General features: G+C 45.1%; 1 protein-coding gene and 1 pseudogene across 1 annotated transcript; both read left to right on the forward strand.

Moving 5' to 3' along the window:
* Positions 1 to 598: 598 nt before the first annotated feature.
* On the forward strand, positions 599 to 5,774 carry LOC130943967 (coatomer subunit alpha-2-like; annotated as a pseudogene).
* Positions 5,775 to 11,042: 5,268 nt separating this feature from the next.
* LOC130945929 (uncharacterized) lies at positions 11,043 to 12,785 on the forward strand. The gene is made up of 2 exons (XM_057874617.1): positions 11,043 to 11,378; positions 12,174 to 12,785. The coding sequence occupies exons 1-2, from the start codon at positions 11,043 to 11,045 to the stop codon at positions 12,783 to 12,785; spliced, it is 948 nt and encodes a 315-aa protein (XP_057730600.1).
* Positions 12,786 to 12,993: the final 208 nt, after the last annotated feature.

Genomic DNA, 12,993 nt, shown 5'->3' on the forward strand with positions numbered 1-12,993 from the left:
GTATTTTTGGCCAGCAATCCCATACGTGAACCTCAACAGCCTAGCATCAGCATCATAATACTTTTAAATATTGGTGAGAAGAAATTACGCTAATCCTGTAGCATTGCTCGTTTAGTCATTTTTATATTGTAGTCTATGGATGGTGTGTCTAGTATGTAGTGTTCTACTCTTAATCTACAAGTGTGATTACTGCTTACATATATCTTGTCAACCAGTTATTTTCACCTCTCTTTTATCTTCTTTTTAACTGATGTTACTCCTTTTCGACATCGAAACCAGAGCGGAAGAGATTGTTAATTAAGGTGCTTCAAGGGACATGAAGCTAGTGCGTTGTGATAGAGGTAGCAATGTACCTACACGGATTATGATATAACTTGGCTACTTATGGTTGGGTTTTGTTCAGCTGGTTATAGATATCGTAGCCAAAAATGGTATACGGGATGTATTTAATTTAATTGTTTTTTATTATAAACAGAAAAATACTCATTTGACTTGGGGCCTGGTGGTCTCTAATAATGTATTCAGTGTAACTTAAAAATGTGTCTAAATCAACGACTAGTTATGTGTAAGCAAATAAAATGCATTTCCTAAACCCTCGTCCTCGGTTACTCGTTTTGCTCCTCTACCCTCTCCGCCCTCTCTCTCTTTTCTCCACTTTCTTCTTTTGAGAGCTTTTGTCTAACAGATCTCATCTGAAACAACATCACTCAATATTCTCTCTCTCTCTCTAGATATATGAGCTCACCTGTGTCGGTGAACTTGATTTCCGATTCGTCGAGGTGAATTCCATGATTCATCATTCCCACATTGCGCTTCCTGAAAGACTTCAATACAGTAACGATTCCATGCGCTTAGATTCCCATTTTTCTTTCCTTTAATGAAAATCTTATTACTATGCTCATATTCACATTCTGAGGTTCAATTGCGATGCAAAACACAAGTTTTTTTTTCTTTGTCTTGGTTTGATAGTTGATACCGTTTTGATTTTTATTGGATGGTGCTGCAGAGGGCACGAAAGAGTGCTTAGTGATTGAGGGGGAGGAAGAAGAAGAAGAAGAAGAAAATGTTGACCAAGTTCGAGACCAAGAGTAACAGAGTGAAGGGGCTTAGTTTTCACAGCAAAAGGCCCTGGATCCTTGCGAGTCTTCACAGTGGTGTGATTCAACTATGGGATTACCGCATGGGAACCCTCATCGACAGGTTTGACGAGCATGATGGCCCCGTTAGAGGTGTTTACTTCCACAATTCTCAGCCTCTCTTTGTCTCTGGAGGTAAGGCCATTCGGTTGTTTCTGCATTTGATTTGTTCCATTCACTGCTTAATACTCTGTTCCATTGATTGTGCATACGCTATTATAGTCAACTATGGAAACATAATCTAGGTTATGTTGTACACATCTAAATTATGTTAGGATCCACCTAAACATTTCTGGTAGGTAATATATTTACGTTTTAGAAAGCCTTTGTTTGTGTAGTAATAAGTATGCTTCTAGTAACCATGCTGATAATCATATTATCTCTTTACCTGTTAATCTTTGGTTGCCCCATGGTGTTGATACAGTGAGCAGTACACATGAGGGGTACACTTTGTAATTTTTCGTGATTTGTTTTGGCTCTAATTTATATAAAAAGGATATATCTTTGGTGTAATTGAGATTATCTAGATCTGTTAATTTAGTAACAAATCCGTTCTTTTAAACTAAGCTCTGTGTGTGAGATTGGTTGGGTCTAAATGTGATTTTTCCTGCACTTACGTAATTATGTTTGTCACTTGATAAAGAGAGGAAGGGAAATTGGTGTATTTTGTTGTTAAGAAAAAAAAAATCTTGTCACTTGTAGAAGGGGAAGGTTTTACTTCATATTATTTGCTGCTTATTGGTGATGGTTTTGTTCTTTTGCTTTTTTTTTTTTTTTTTTCCCTTGGACAGGGGATGATTACAAGATTAAGGTTTGGAACTACAAGTTGCATAGGTGTTTGTTCACTCTTCTAGGACACCTTGATTATATTCGCACTGTGCAATTTCATCATGAGAACCCGTGGATTGTGAGTGCAAGTGATGATCAGACTATTCGCATATGGAACTGGCAATCACGAACATGTATATCTGTCCTAACAGGGCATAATCATTATGTTATGTGTGCTTCATTCCATCCAAAAGAGGATATTGTGGTGTCAGCCTCTCTAGATCAGACTGTTCGTGTTTGGGATATTGGTTCTCTCAAAAAGAAGGCTGGGCCTCCTTCAGATGATATATTGCGTTTTAGTCAGATGAACACGGATCTTTTTGGTGGTGTTGATGCAGTTGTTAAATATGTGTTGGAAGGTCACGATCGCGGGGTCAACTGGGCTTCTTTTCATCCTACACTTCCTCTCATTGTCTCTGGAGCTGATGACCGACAAGTGAAACTTTGGAGGATGAATGGTAAAATTGAAGCCTAGTTATTTTCTTTTTTGTTGTCCTGAATAACAACCGAGTGGTAGTATCTGTGACTTTCTATTTTGCATACGATAGTTGAGCTGCCGTAGGCTTTCATATACTATACCCATTGATGCCATTGTGGTTATTAAAAATATTAGCATATCATTGTTTAGTGCTGGCAACAAAAATGTTTCATAAAATACATTTCTTGTGTGCATTAACTTTTGTACTAGATGGTTAACCAAGAAGAAAAAGTATTTGCTGTCATCTCGCACATTTCACTAATAAAATTTATGTTGTGTTCAGATACTAAGGCATGGGAAGTGGATACTCTGCGAGGGCACATGAATAATGTTTCATGTGTTATGTTCCATGCCAAACAGGACATCATTGTATCAAATTCTGAAGATAAAAGTATTCGAGTATGGGATGCGACAAAGCGCACTGGAATTCAAACCTTCCGCAGAGAGCATGATCGATTTTGGGTTCTTGCAATACATCCTGAAATGAATCTGTTGGCTGCTGGTCATGACAGTGGAATGATTGTCTTTAAGCTGGAGAGAGAAAGGCCGGCTTTTGCAGTTAGTGGTGATTGTTTATTCTATGCAAAAGACCGTTTTTTGCGTTACTATGAATTTTCAACACAGAGAGAGACACAAGTACTTCCAATTCGACGACCTGGTTCTTTAACTCTGAATCAAAGTCCGAAGACTCTTTCCTATAGCCCATCTGAAAATGCGGTTCTTCTCTGTTCAGATGTGGAGGGCGGGTCTTATGAGTTGTATACCATATCCAAGGATGACTCAGTTATTGGTGGGGAGATATGCAAGAGCCAAAGAAAGGTCTTGGTGGATCAGCTGTCTTTGTGGCTAGGAATAGGTTTGCTGTGCTCGACAAAACCAGCAATCAAGTCCTAGTTAAAAATCTGAAGAATGAGCTTGTTAAAAAGAGTGCTCTCCCGATTGCCACAGATGCCATATTTTATGCTGGAACAGGCAACTTGTTATGTAGGTCAGAGGATAGGGTTTTTATATTTGATCTTCAGCAGAGGCTTGTTATCGGTGATCTTCAGACCCCTTTTATCAAGTATGTTGTCTGGTCTAATGACATGGAAACTGTTGCCTTGCTCGGCAAACATGCCATTGTCATCGCAAGCAAGAAGCTTGTTCACCAATGCACCCTTCATGAGACAATCCGCGTGAAAAGTGGAGCATGGGATGAAAACGGCATTTTTATTTACACAACATTAAATCATATCAAGTACTGCCTTCCTAATGGAGATAGCGGGATAATAAAAACACTGGATGTCCCAATTTATATCACAAAGGTTGTTGGAAACACCATATTCTGCTTGGGTCGGGATGGGAAAAACAAAGCTATAGCTATTGATGCGACTGAATATATCTTTAAGCTATCTCTCTTAAAGAAAAGATATGACCATGTCATGAACATGATAAAGAACTCTCAACTTTGTGGGCAGGCTATGATTGCATATCTACAGCAGAAAGGGTTTCCTGAAGTTGCCCTTCATTTTGTGAAAGATGAGAGAATTCGGTTCAATTTGGCGTTAGAGAGTGGGAACATTCAAATTGCTGTTGCATCAGCCACTGCAATTGATGAGAAAGATCACTGGTATCGATTAGGGGTTGAAGCTCTTCGACAAGGCAATGCTGGTATAGTAGAATATGCATACCAGAGGACCAAAAATTTTGAGAGATTGTCTTTCCTTTATCTCATTACTGGTAATGTGGAGAAACTTGCGAAGATGTTGAAAATTGCCGAAGTCAAGAATGATGTGATGGGCCAGTTTCACAATGCCTTATATATGGGTGATGTCCGAGAGCGTGTTAAGATTTTGGAGAATGTGGGTCATTTGCATCTTGCATACCTCGCTGCCAAAGTCCATGGACTACATGATGTTGCTGAAAGGCTTGCGGCTGAACTGGGGGATGATCTTCCATCTTTGCCTGAGGGGAAAAAACCATCTCTCTTGATGCCATCATCACCTGTAATAACCAGTGGTGATTGGCCCCTTCTTAGGGTCATGCGAGGCATATTTGATGGTGGCTTTAGCAATACAGACGGCGATGCTGAAGAAGAAGAGTATGAAGCTACTAATGGTGACTGGGGTGAGGAGCTTGATATGGTTGATGTGGATGGCATACAAAATGGAGACATTTCTGCAATTTTGGATGATGGAGAGCCGGGTGAAGAGGATGATCGAGAAGGTGGATGGGAGCTGGAAGATCTGGAGCTTCCCCCTGAAGCTGAAACTCCAAAAGCTTCTACCGGTACACGATCTTCAGTTTTCGTGGCCCCAACACCTGGGATTACAGTTAGCCAGATGTGGATTCAGAAATCATCTCTTGCAGCTGATCATGCGGCTGCTGGCAATTTTGATACAGCCATGAGGTTACTGAACAGGCAACTTGCAATAAAGAACTTCACTCCCTTGCGATCCATTTTCCTTGATCTTCATACTAGCAGCCACTCCTACCTGCGTGCCTTCTCATCTGCCCCAGTTATATCACTTGCTGTTGAAAGAGGTTGGAGTGAGTCATCTAGTCCAAATGTAAGAGGCCCACCCGCACTACCTTTCAAACTGTCTCAATTAGATGAAAAGCTCAAAGCTGGTTATAAATCAACTACCGCAGGGAAATTCACCGAGGCTCTAAAGACATTTACCAGTATCCTTCATACAATTCCTTTGATTGTCGTTGAGTCGAGGAGGGAAGTTGATGATGTGAAGGAGTTGATTATCATAGTCAAAGAATATGTTTTGGGTCTGCAGATGGAGCTGAAGAGAAGGGAAATTAAGGACAATCCAGCACGCCAGCAGGAGCTTGCCGCATATTTCACCCATTGTAATCTCCAAACCCCTCATTTGAGGCTAGCATTGCTTAATGCAATGACTGTCTGCTACAAGGCAAAGAACCTTGCCACAGCTGCCAACTTTGCAAGGAGGCTACTCGAGACCAATCCTACTGTCGAAAACCATGCCAAGACAGCAAGGCAAGTTCTGGGAGCTGCGGAAAAGAACATGACCAATACCACACAGTTGAACTATGATTTCAGAAACCCATTTGTGGTTTGTGGTGCAACTTATGTGCCAATTTACCGCGGACAGAAGGATGTTTCTTGTCCATATTGCACTGCACGCTTTGTGCTGAGCCAGGAGGGTCAGCTATGCACTGTATGTGACCTTGCAGTTGTAGGGGCTGATGCTTCTGGATTGCTCTGTTCTCCTTCCCAGATACGTTGATTGAACTTGCTGGAACAGGAGCACTTTGTTCAGTTTTTGTTTCAGCTCAATTTTCAGCAGCAGATACTAGTCCCTATTGTTCAATTAATATAATTCCCTATAGAAGCTAAAAGAAGTTTTAGTGTGTTTCTTCGCTTCTCTTTCTTATTTTTCATGGTTTCTTTTTTTTTAATTTTTTTATGGTGTTTTTTGTTTGGTGTCTAATTTTTACCTAAATTACTTTTTATAGTAATTTTAAAATATTTAAAATTTTTTAACTTTTATATTTTTAAATTTAAAATTAATTATTTTACCTATTTTAGCAATTAGACAATATTTTTTAATTACCATATCAAACACCATCAATATTTTGGGCATGTGAAGTTTCTATTCATGTACTATGCTGAATTAACTTTTAGGTTGAGTTGGATATCGCTACATTTTGAGGTCTTAACTGATGCAGTGATGCCTGGAAAAATATAACATCAATGAAAATATTTTGTTAACTAATAAATATAATTAAATAAAAAATATTATAGAAAAAATTGAAAGACCAAATTAAGGCGTTGATAAAATTTCAAGTATCAAAATGAGGGAATAGATTTTTCAATTTTTTTAATTGTTTGGTAAAGTATAAATTTTTATCATTTAATATTTTTTTGCATATTTTTTTTATTCTACTTAAAAAATATAAGGTTTAAATCATATTTTATCAAATAATTGAAAAAAAATTCAGAGAATTTATTCCGATAAAAACATTATCTTGCAATTATGCTACCTTTATCTCACTTGCAACTTGTTCATAGAAGGGTGGTTAGACGCATTAACTTCTCTCTTATTGCATGCATGAATAAAATATTGTAAGTAAATCAATTGCTTGGTATATTTACATTATTGTACTCACTATTTCACACTTTTTAACTTTGAAATGGTGAGGGGAGTGGCAGCGTTATTGGAAAATACGGTGTTTTACGCTATTGTGATGAAAGAGAGAATAAATTAGACAGTCTAATGTGATGAGCGGAGTAATCTGACAATTTAATTAGGGTATACAAATTGAACCGTCTAATTTGCATTCTTTTGTCACGTGTTGCATATGCAGCTCTTTTTATTTACTCATAGTATGCATCTATGTAATGTGTATAAGTGTAAGTGTATTATGTGAGTGTGTAAATTATGGGACTAATGTTTAGGATTGAAGGCGGTCCAATTCAATTGATAAAAAAAAAAGAAATTGATCGTCCTAAACTCTACGTTATTAATTATCTCAGTCATTTTATTATGTAAGTTATTATTATTATTAAATTTTTTGATTTAATAAAAATAATAGTAATAATATTAGAGATTAAATGATAGTTTGTGTTACGGCCTGGCCCAAAAACCGCACGGGTCGGTCCGACCCGATCTCTACCCGACCCGGTCACGTGCCCTCCAACCGACCCGGACACGCGTCCTGTACGGCACACACGCGGCTGCAGGACAACGTCCTCGGAAATATGGGCCTGTCCTCGTCTTGGGGCCCGCTACTGACATGTATATGAGGGGAAGATTGGTTCTTCCCCCGAGGTACGTCACTTTCCACATCACTCCCCCTGCTTGCACGATTTCTGACTTAGGCGTCGGAGTGTCTTTGCAGGTGGCACCCCCCCTCGTCCATTCACCAGCTCAAGTGCTCGTCAGCTCGCCTAGCCCGCTACCAGCGCGACCCGAGCTAAGGCATCCTCGCCCCTTCACTTGCATACCCGACCTGTCCGGAACCCGATCACCGAACATTGGCGCCGTCTGTGGGGACCCCTTTGCCTGAATGGAAGTCGCGCCAGGTCCCGGCGACCGAGCTCGAGCAGCCGGAGTGGAGGGGGCAGCCTCCGTCGCCTCGCAAAGAGGAGGGCGGAAATCCCCCCAACGACACACGAGAACCCGACCATTCGGGGGAACGGGCGGCGATAGCGCCATAATAATGCAGGAGCTCCGCCACAGAGTCCAGAACCTGGAACGACAGCTGGCCGACCAGGAGCGAGATGGACAGTTCACCGATCCGAGCTATACCCCGTCTCCCGGGGAAGACGAGGAAGACTCTCACCAAGGCCGCCCGCGGCGCGTATCTGCATCCAGGACGGAAGCAGAGAGCACGCGGGAGGAGTCACCCATTCCGAGAAGACGGAATGACACAGTCATCTACTCTCGTGGCAGGCAATCCCGCCGAGCAGCAAGAGGTCGTGAAGACGGAGAAGGGAGAACTGGGAGAACACGACAACCCGTGATAATGGGCGTCACACCCTTCCACCGATCTATACTCGAGGTCCGGTTGCCGAAACACTTCGACAAACCAACGGACATGAGATACGACGGAACTCAAGACCCTCTGGAACACCTCACGGCCTTTGAGGCCAGGATGAATCTAGAGGGAGTAGGGGACGAAGTGAGATGCCGCGCCTTCCCGGTAACACTAGCAGGGCCAGCGATCAGATGGTTTAACGGCCTCCCGCAAAGTTCCATCTACAGTTTTTCAGACATCAGTCGTGCATTCCTGGCCCAATTTACAACGCGGATCGCGAAGGCTAAGCACCCCATCAACCTTCTGGGGATAACCCAGAGACAAGGAGAATCGACAAGGAAATACTTGGATCGGTTCAACGACGAATGCTTGGAAATTGACGGCTTAACCGACTCGGTGGCCAGCCTTTGCCTAACGAACGGCATCCTCAACGAGAACTTCCGGAAACACCTCACCACGAAACCAGTTTGGACGATGCATGAAATCCAAACAGTGGCCAAGGAGTATATAAACGACGAGGAAGTCAGCCGAGTCGTGGCTGCCAATAAACGGCAGTCCGGTTACAGCCAAGCACGGCAGCCCGTCGACGGAGAGAGAGCAAAGGAAAAAGCTAGGGAAGAGGCGTCAAACAGGGCACCTCGACCGTTCCCCAGGGTCGGGAAATTCAATAATTACACCCCACTCACTCTCCCCATCGTGGAGGTCTACCAACAAATAGCTGAAAAGGGAATTCTTCCGAAGCCCCGACCACTCAAGGACCGCACGGGTGGAAACAAGAACCTTTATTGCGATTACCATAAGGGATATGGCCATCAAACGCAGGACTGTTTCGACCTGAAGGACGCACTAGAACAAGCAATAAGAGAAGGAAAACTGGCAGCGTTCTCCCATCTCATCAGGGAGCCGAGAAGGCGTTATCGTGACCAAGACGAGGAAGGCAAGACACGCTCGGCCAAGCGGCGACAGGAGCCCGAAGACAGAGATCACGGCCTCACTGTAATAAACGTGGTAACGGCAAAGAACACTGCACCAAAGTCCCGATCGGCACACAAGAAAGACGCCAAGGTCCTGGCGATCTCATCTCTACCAATGCAGAGTACCAAAAAACCCCCGTCCATTTCTTTTGGCCCAGAAGACCAATGGTTCAGCGACGCCCCGGAAAACCCTCCCATGGTCATAACGGCCAGAGTGGGAACCGGCCTCGTCAAACGGATCCTTGTCGACACAGGAGCTGATTCAAACATCATGTTCCGCAACGTGTTCGACGCACTGGGGTTGAAGGATGCCGACCTAACGACACACCAGCACGGGGTTAGCGGGTTAGGCGACCACTTCATCAAACCAGACGGAGTCATTTCCCTACCAATCTCGGTGGGACAGGTGCAAGGCCGGAGATCGGCGATGGCCGAGTTCGTAATCCTCCGAGATTCCACAGCCTACAACATCATCTTGGGAAGAAAAACAATCAATGATTTTGAAGCCATAATCAATACCAAGCTGCTGGTTATGAAGTTTGTCACCGATGATGGATCCATAGGGACCATAAGAGGAGACCTCGAGACGGCGGTCGCTTGTGACAACGCCAGCCTTTCCCTCAGAAAGAAGTCCAAGGAAGCATCTGGCGTATTCCTAGCCGACCTCGATGCCAGAGTAGAGGACAACCCGAGGCCGGAACCAGAAGGGGACCTGGAGAAATTTAGCATCGGTGACGAAGGGGAAAAGTTCACATTCGTCAACAAGAACCTCCCACATGAGTTGAAGGAGCCTTTGATTGAAATGGTAAGGGCCAACAAAGACCTGTTCGCATGGACGCCAGCCGACATGCCGGGCATTGATCCACAAATCATCTCACACCACCTAGCCGTCAAGCCGGAAGCATGCCCAGTGGCTCAACGGAGGAGAAAGATGTCGGCGGAAAGAGCAGAGGAGGTAGCCAAGCAAACGGCCGGCCTCCTAGAAGCAGGCTTCATACGAGAAGTGGACTACTCGACATGGCTCTCAAATGTGGTATTGGTGAGAAAACACAATGGCAGATGGAGAATGTGCGTGGACTACTCTGACCTTAACAAAGCATGCCCCAAAGATTGCTTCCTCCTCCCCAATATAGATGCACTCGTCGACGCTGCGGCGGGGTACCGGTATCTGAGTTTCATGGACGCCTACTCCGGTTACAATCAGATACCGATGCACCGACCAGACGAAGACAAAACGGCGTTCATAACGCCAGGAGGAACTTTCTGCTACAAGGTAATGCCGTTTGGCTTGAAAAATGCAGGGGCGACATATCAAAGGCTGATGAACAGGATATTCCACGACCTCATAGGGAAAACGGTCGAAGTTTACGTGGACGACATCCTGGCAAAAACAACACGACCTGACGACCTCCTGAACGACCTGGCAAGTGTGTTTGCGTCCCTCCGTCAACATGGTATGAGGCTGAACCCCCTCAAGTGCGCCTTCGCCATGGAAGCCGGCAAGTTCCTGGGATTTATGATAACTCAGAGAGGGGTAGAAGCCAACCCGGAGAAATGCCAGGCAATACTTCAGATGAAGAGCCCGGGCTGTGTCAAGGACGTCCAGAGGTTGGCAGGGCGATTGACATCACTTTCCCGGTTTCTCGGGGCCTCGGCGACAAACGCCCTGCCATTCTTCAACCTCATGAAGAAAGGAATGGCGTTTGAGTGGACACCGCGTGCGAAGAAGCCTTTCAACACTTCAAGGAAATCCTAGCGGCACCTCCCGTTCTCGGGAAGCCAAGGGACGGGGAACCACTGTACCTATACCTCGCTATAACAAGCGAAGCCCTGGCCGCAGTACTAGTGCGGGAGGACGGGAGGACCCAACAACCAGTCTACTTCATAAGCAGGGCCCTACAAGGAGCAGAGTTAAGATATAGCAAGTTGGAAAAGCTAGCCTTAGCACTCCTAACTTCCTCGAGAAGGTTAAAACAGTACTTCCAGAGTCACCAAGTGGTCGTCAGAACGGACCAAGGGATCCGACAAGTTCTCCAAAAACCCGACCTGGCGGGAAGAATGATGACTTGGTCCATCGAACTCTCTCAATATGACATACGGTATGAGCCCCGGCAAGCCATCAAGGCGCAGGCAATGGCGGATTTTTTGGTTGAAGTAACAGGAGACCCAGGCGAAGACATGGGTACACGGTGGAAGCTCCATGTGGACGGAGCCTCCAACCAGACCTTCGGAGGAGCCGGGATCATCCTAGAAAGTCCAAACGGGGTCGTATACGAACAATCGGTCAGATTCGAGTTCCCCATCTCGAACAACCAAGCAGAGTACGAAGCCCTCATAGGAGGCTTGACCCTAGCAACAGAGGTCGGCGCAAAAAGGTTGGAAGTATACAGCGATTCCCAAGTCATCACTTCCCAAGTAAACGGCAGCTATCAAGCCAAGGACCCCTTGTTACAGAAGTACTTGGAAAAGGTCAAAAGCTTGAGCCAAAAGTTCGACGAGGTCACGGTCCAGCATGTACCCAGAGAAAGGAACACACGAGCAGACCTCCTATCAAAATTAGCCAGCACGAAGCCAGGGGAGGGAAACCGGTCTCTCATCCAAGGCATGACAAAGGAACCTGCAATTGCACTACACATAACAACCCTAAGTCCTTCATGGCTAGACCCCATCACCAACTACCTAGAACACGGCCAAGTCCCTGGTGACGAAAAGGAGGCGGTGAAATTAAGAAGAGAAGCGGCCAAATACGCCGTCATCCAAGGACAGCTGTTCAGAAAAGGGCTCAGCCAGCCCCTACTGAAGTGCCTACACCCCGACCAAACGGACTACGTCCTCAGGGAAGTCCACGAGGGCTGCTGTGGGCACCACATCGGAGGAAAAGCCCTAGCAAGGAAGTTGATCCGAGCTGGGTACTACTGGCCGTCGATGATGGCAGATTCCAAAGAGTTTGTCAAAAAGTGCATAAAGTGCCAACAGAACGCCAACTTTGCCAAGGCACCGGCAAACGAGTTGAGCTTGCTGACGACCTCCCGGCCATTCGCTCAGTGGGGAATCGACCTCTTAGGGCCCTTCCCTGTCGGCCCTGGGCAGGTCAAATATCTCATAGTAGCAATTGATTACTATACCAAATGGATAGAAGCCGAACCATTGGCTAGCATATCCTCAGCCAATTGCAGAAAATTCATGTGGAGGCAGGTGATAACACGGTTCGGGATACCAGAAGTCGTCATCTCGGACAACGGCACATAATTTGCTGACAAAAAGTTCACAGAATTTCTCAACGGCCTAGGTATAAGGCAGAGGTTCTCTTCGGTAGAACACCCTCGGACGAACGGACAAGTGGAGTCCGCCAACAAGGTTATCCTTTCAGGGCTAAAGAAGAGGTTGGACAACAAAAAGGGTGCTTGGGCCGACGAGCTGGCATCGGTCCTCTGGTCTTATCGAACAACCGAGCAATCCTCCACCAAGGAAACCCCTTTCCGACTAACGTACGGGGTGGATGCAGTAATACCCGTGGAGATCGGTGAACCAAGCCCGCGATTGCTCTTGAAAGGAGTAGAGGAAACTGTAGAAAAGGACCTGATAGAGGAAGCCCGAGAAATGGCCCACTTGACAGAAACGGCGCTAAAACAAAGAATGGCGCTCCGTTACAACACCAAAGTGCTCAAGAGGGAATTCGGGCCAAACGACCTCGTCCTGAGGCGAAATGATATCGGCCTGCCGACCCCAGGAGAAGGCAAGCTAGCGGCCAACTGGGAGGGCCCATATAGAATCAAGAAAGTGATGGGAAAAGGGGCCTTTAAGTTAGAAAGGCTCGATGGCAAGGAGGTCCCGAGAACATGGAACGCGGACAACCTTAGAAGATTCTACTCCTAGAGGACGCAGCGACCTGCCAACTAATCTAGCTAAGTAGTTAATTTGCCATTTGAATTTCATAGTAACTTTCAAGTCTTTTATGTGGATACCGAATAAGATACACTTGTGCAAATTCTCCATTCTATTTTACCTCCGTTTTTCAGATAAATCATCTTGTCGTGACTAGCAACAACACCTAACCCGGGACTGATCACCCCGGGAGGTCATC

Source organism: Arachis stenosperma, chromosome 8 (assembly GCF_014773155.1).
Source record: "Arachis stenosperma cultivar V10309 chromosome 8, arast.V10309.gnm1.PFL2, whole genome shotgun sequence".
Taxonomy (NCBI): Eukaryota; Viridiplantae; Streptophyta; class Magnoliopsida; order Fabales; family Fabaceae; genus Arachis; species Arachis stenosperma.

Bases quoted from the DNA above. Each gene is read 5' to 3' on its own strand.
- LOC130945929 (XM_057874617.1), top strand. From the start codon at position 11,043: ATGGCGGATTTTTTGGTTGAAGTAACAGGAGACCCAGGCGAAGACATG. The intron at 11,379-12,173 runs GTCAAAAGCTTG...GCTGACAAAAAG, and splicing joins TACAGAAGTACTTGGAAAAG to TTCACAGAATTTCTCAACGG.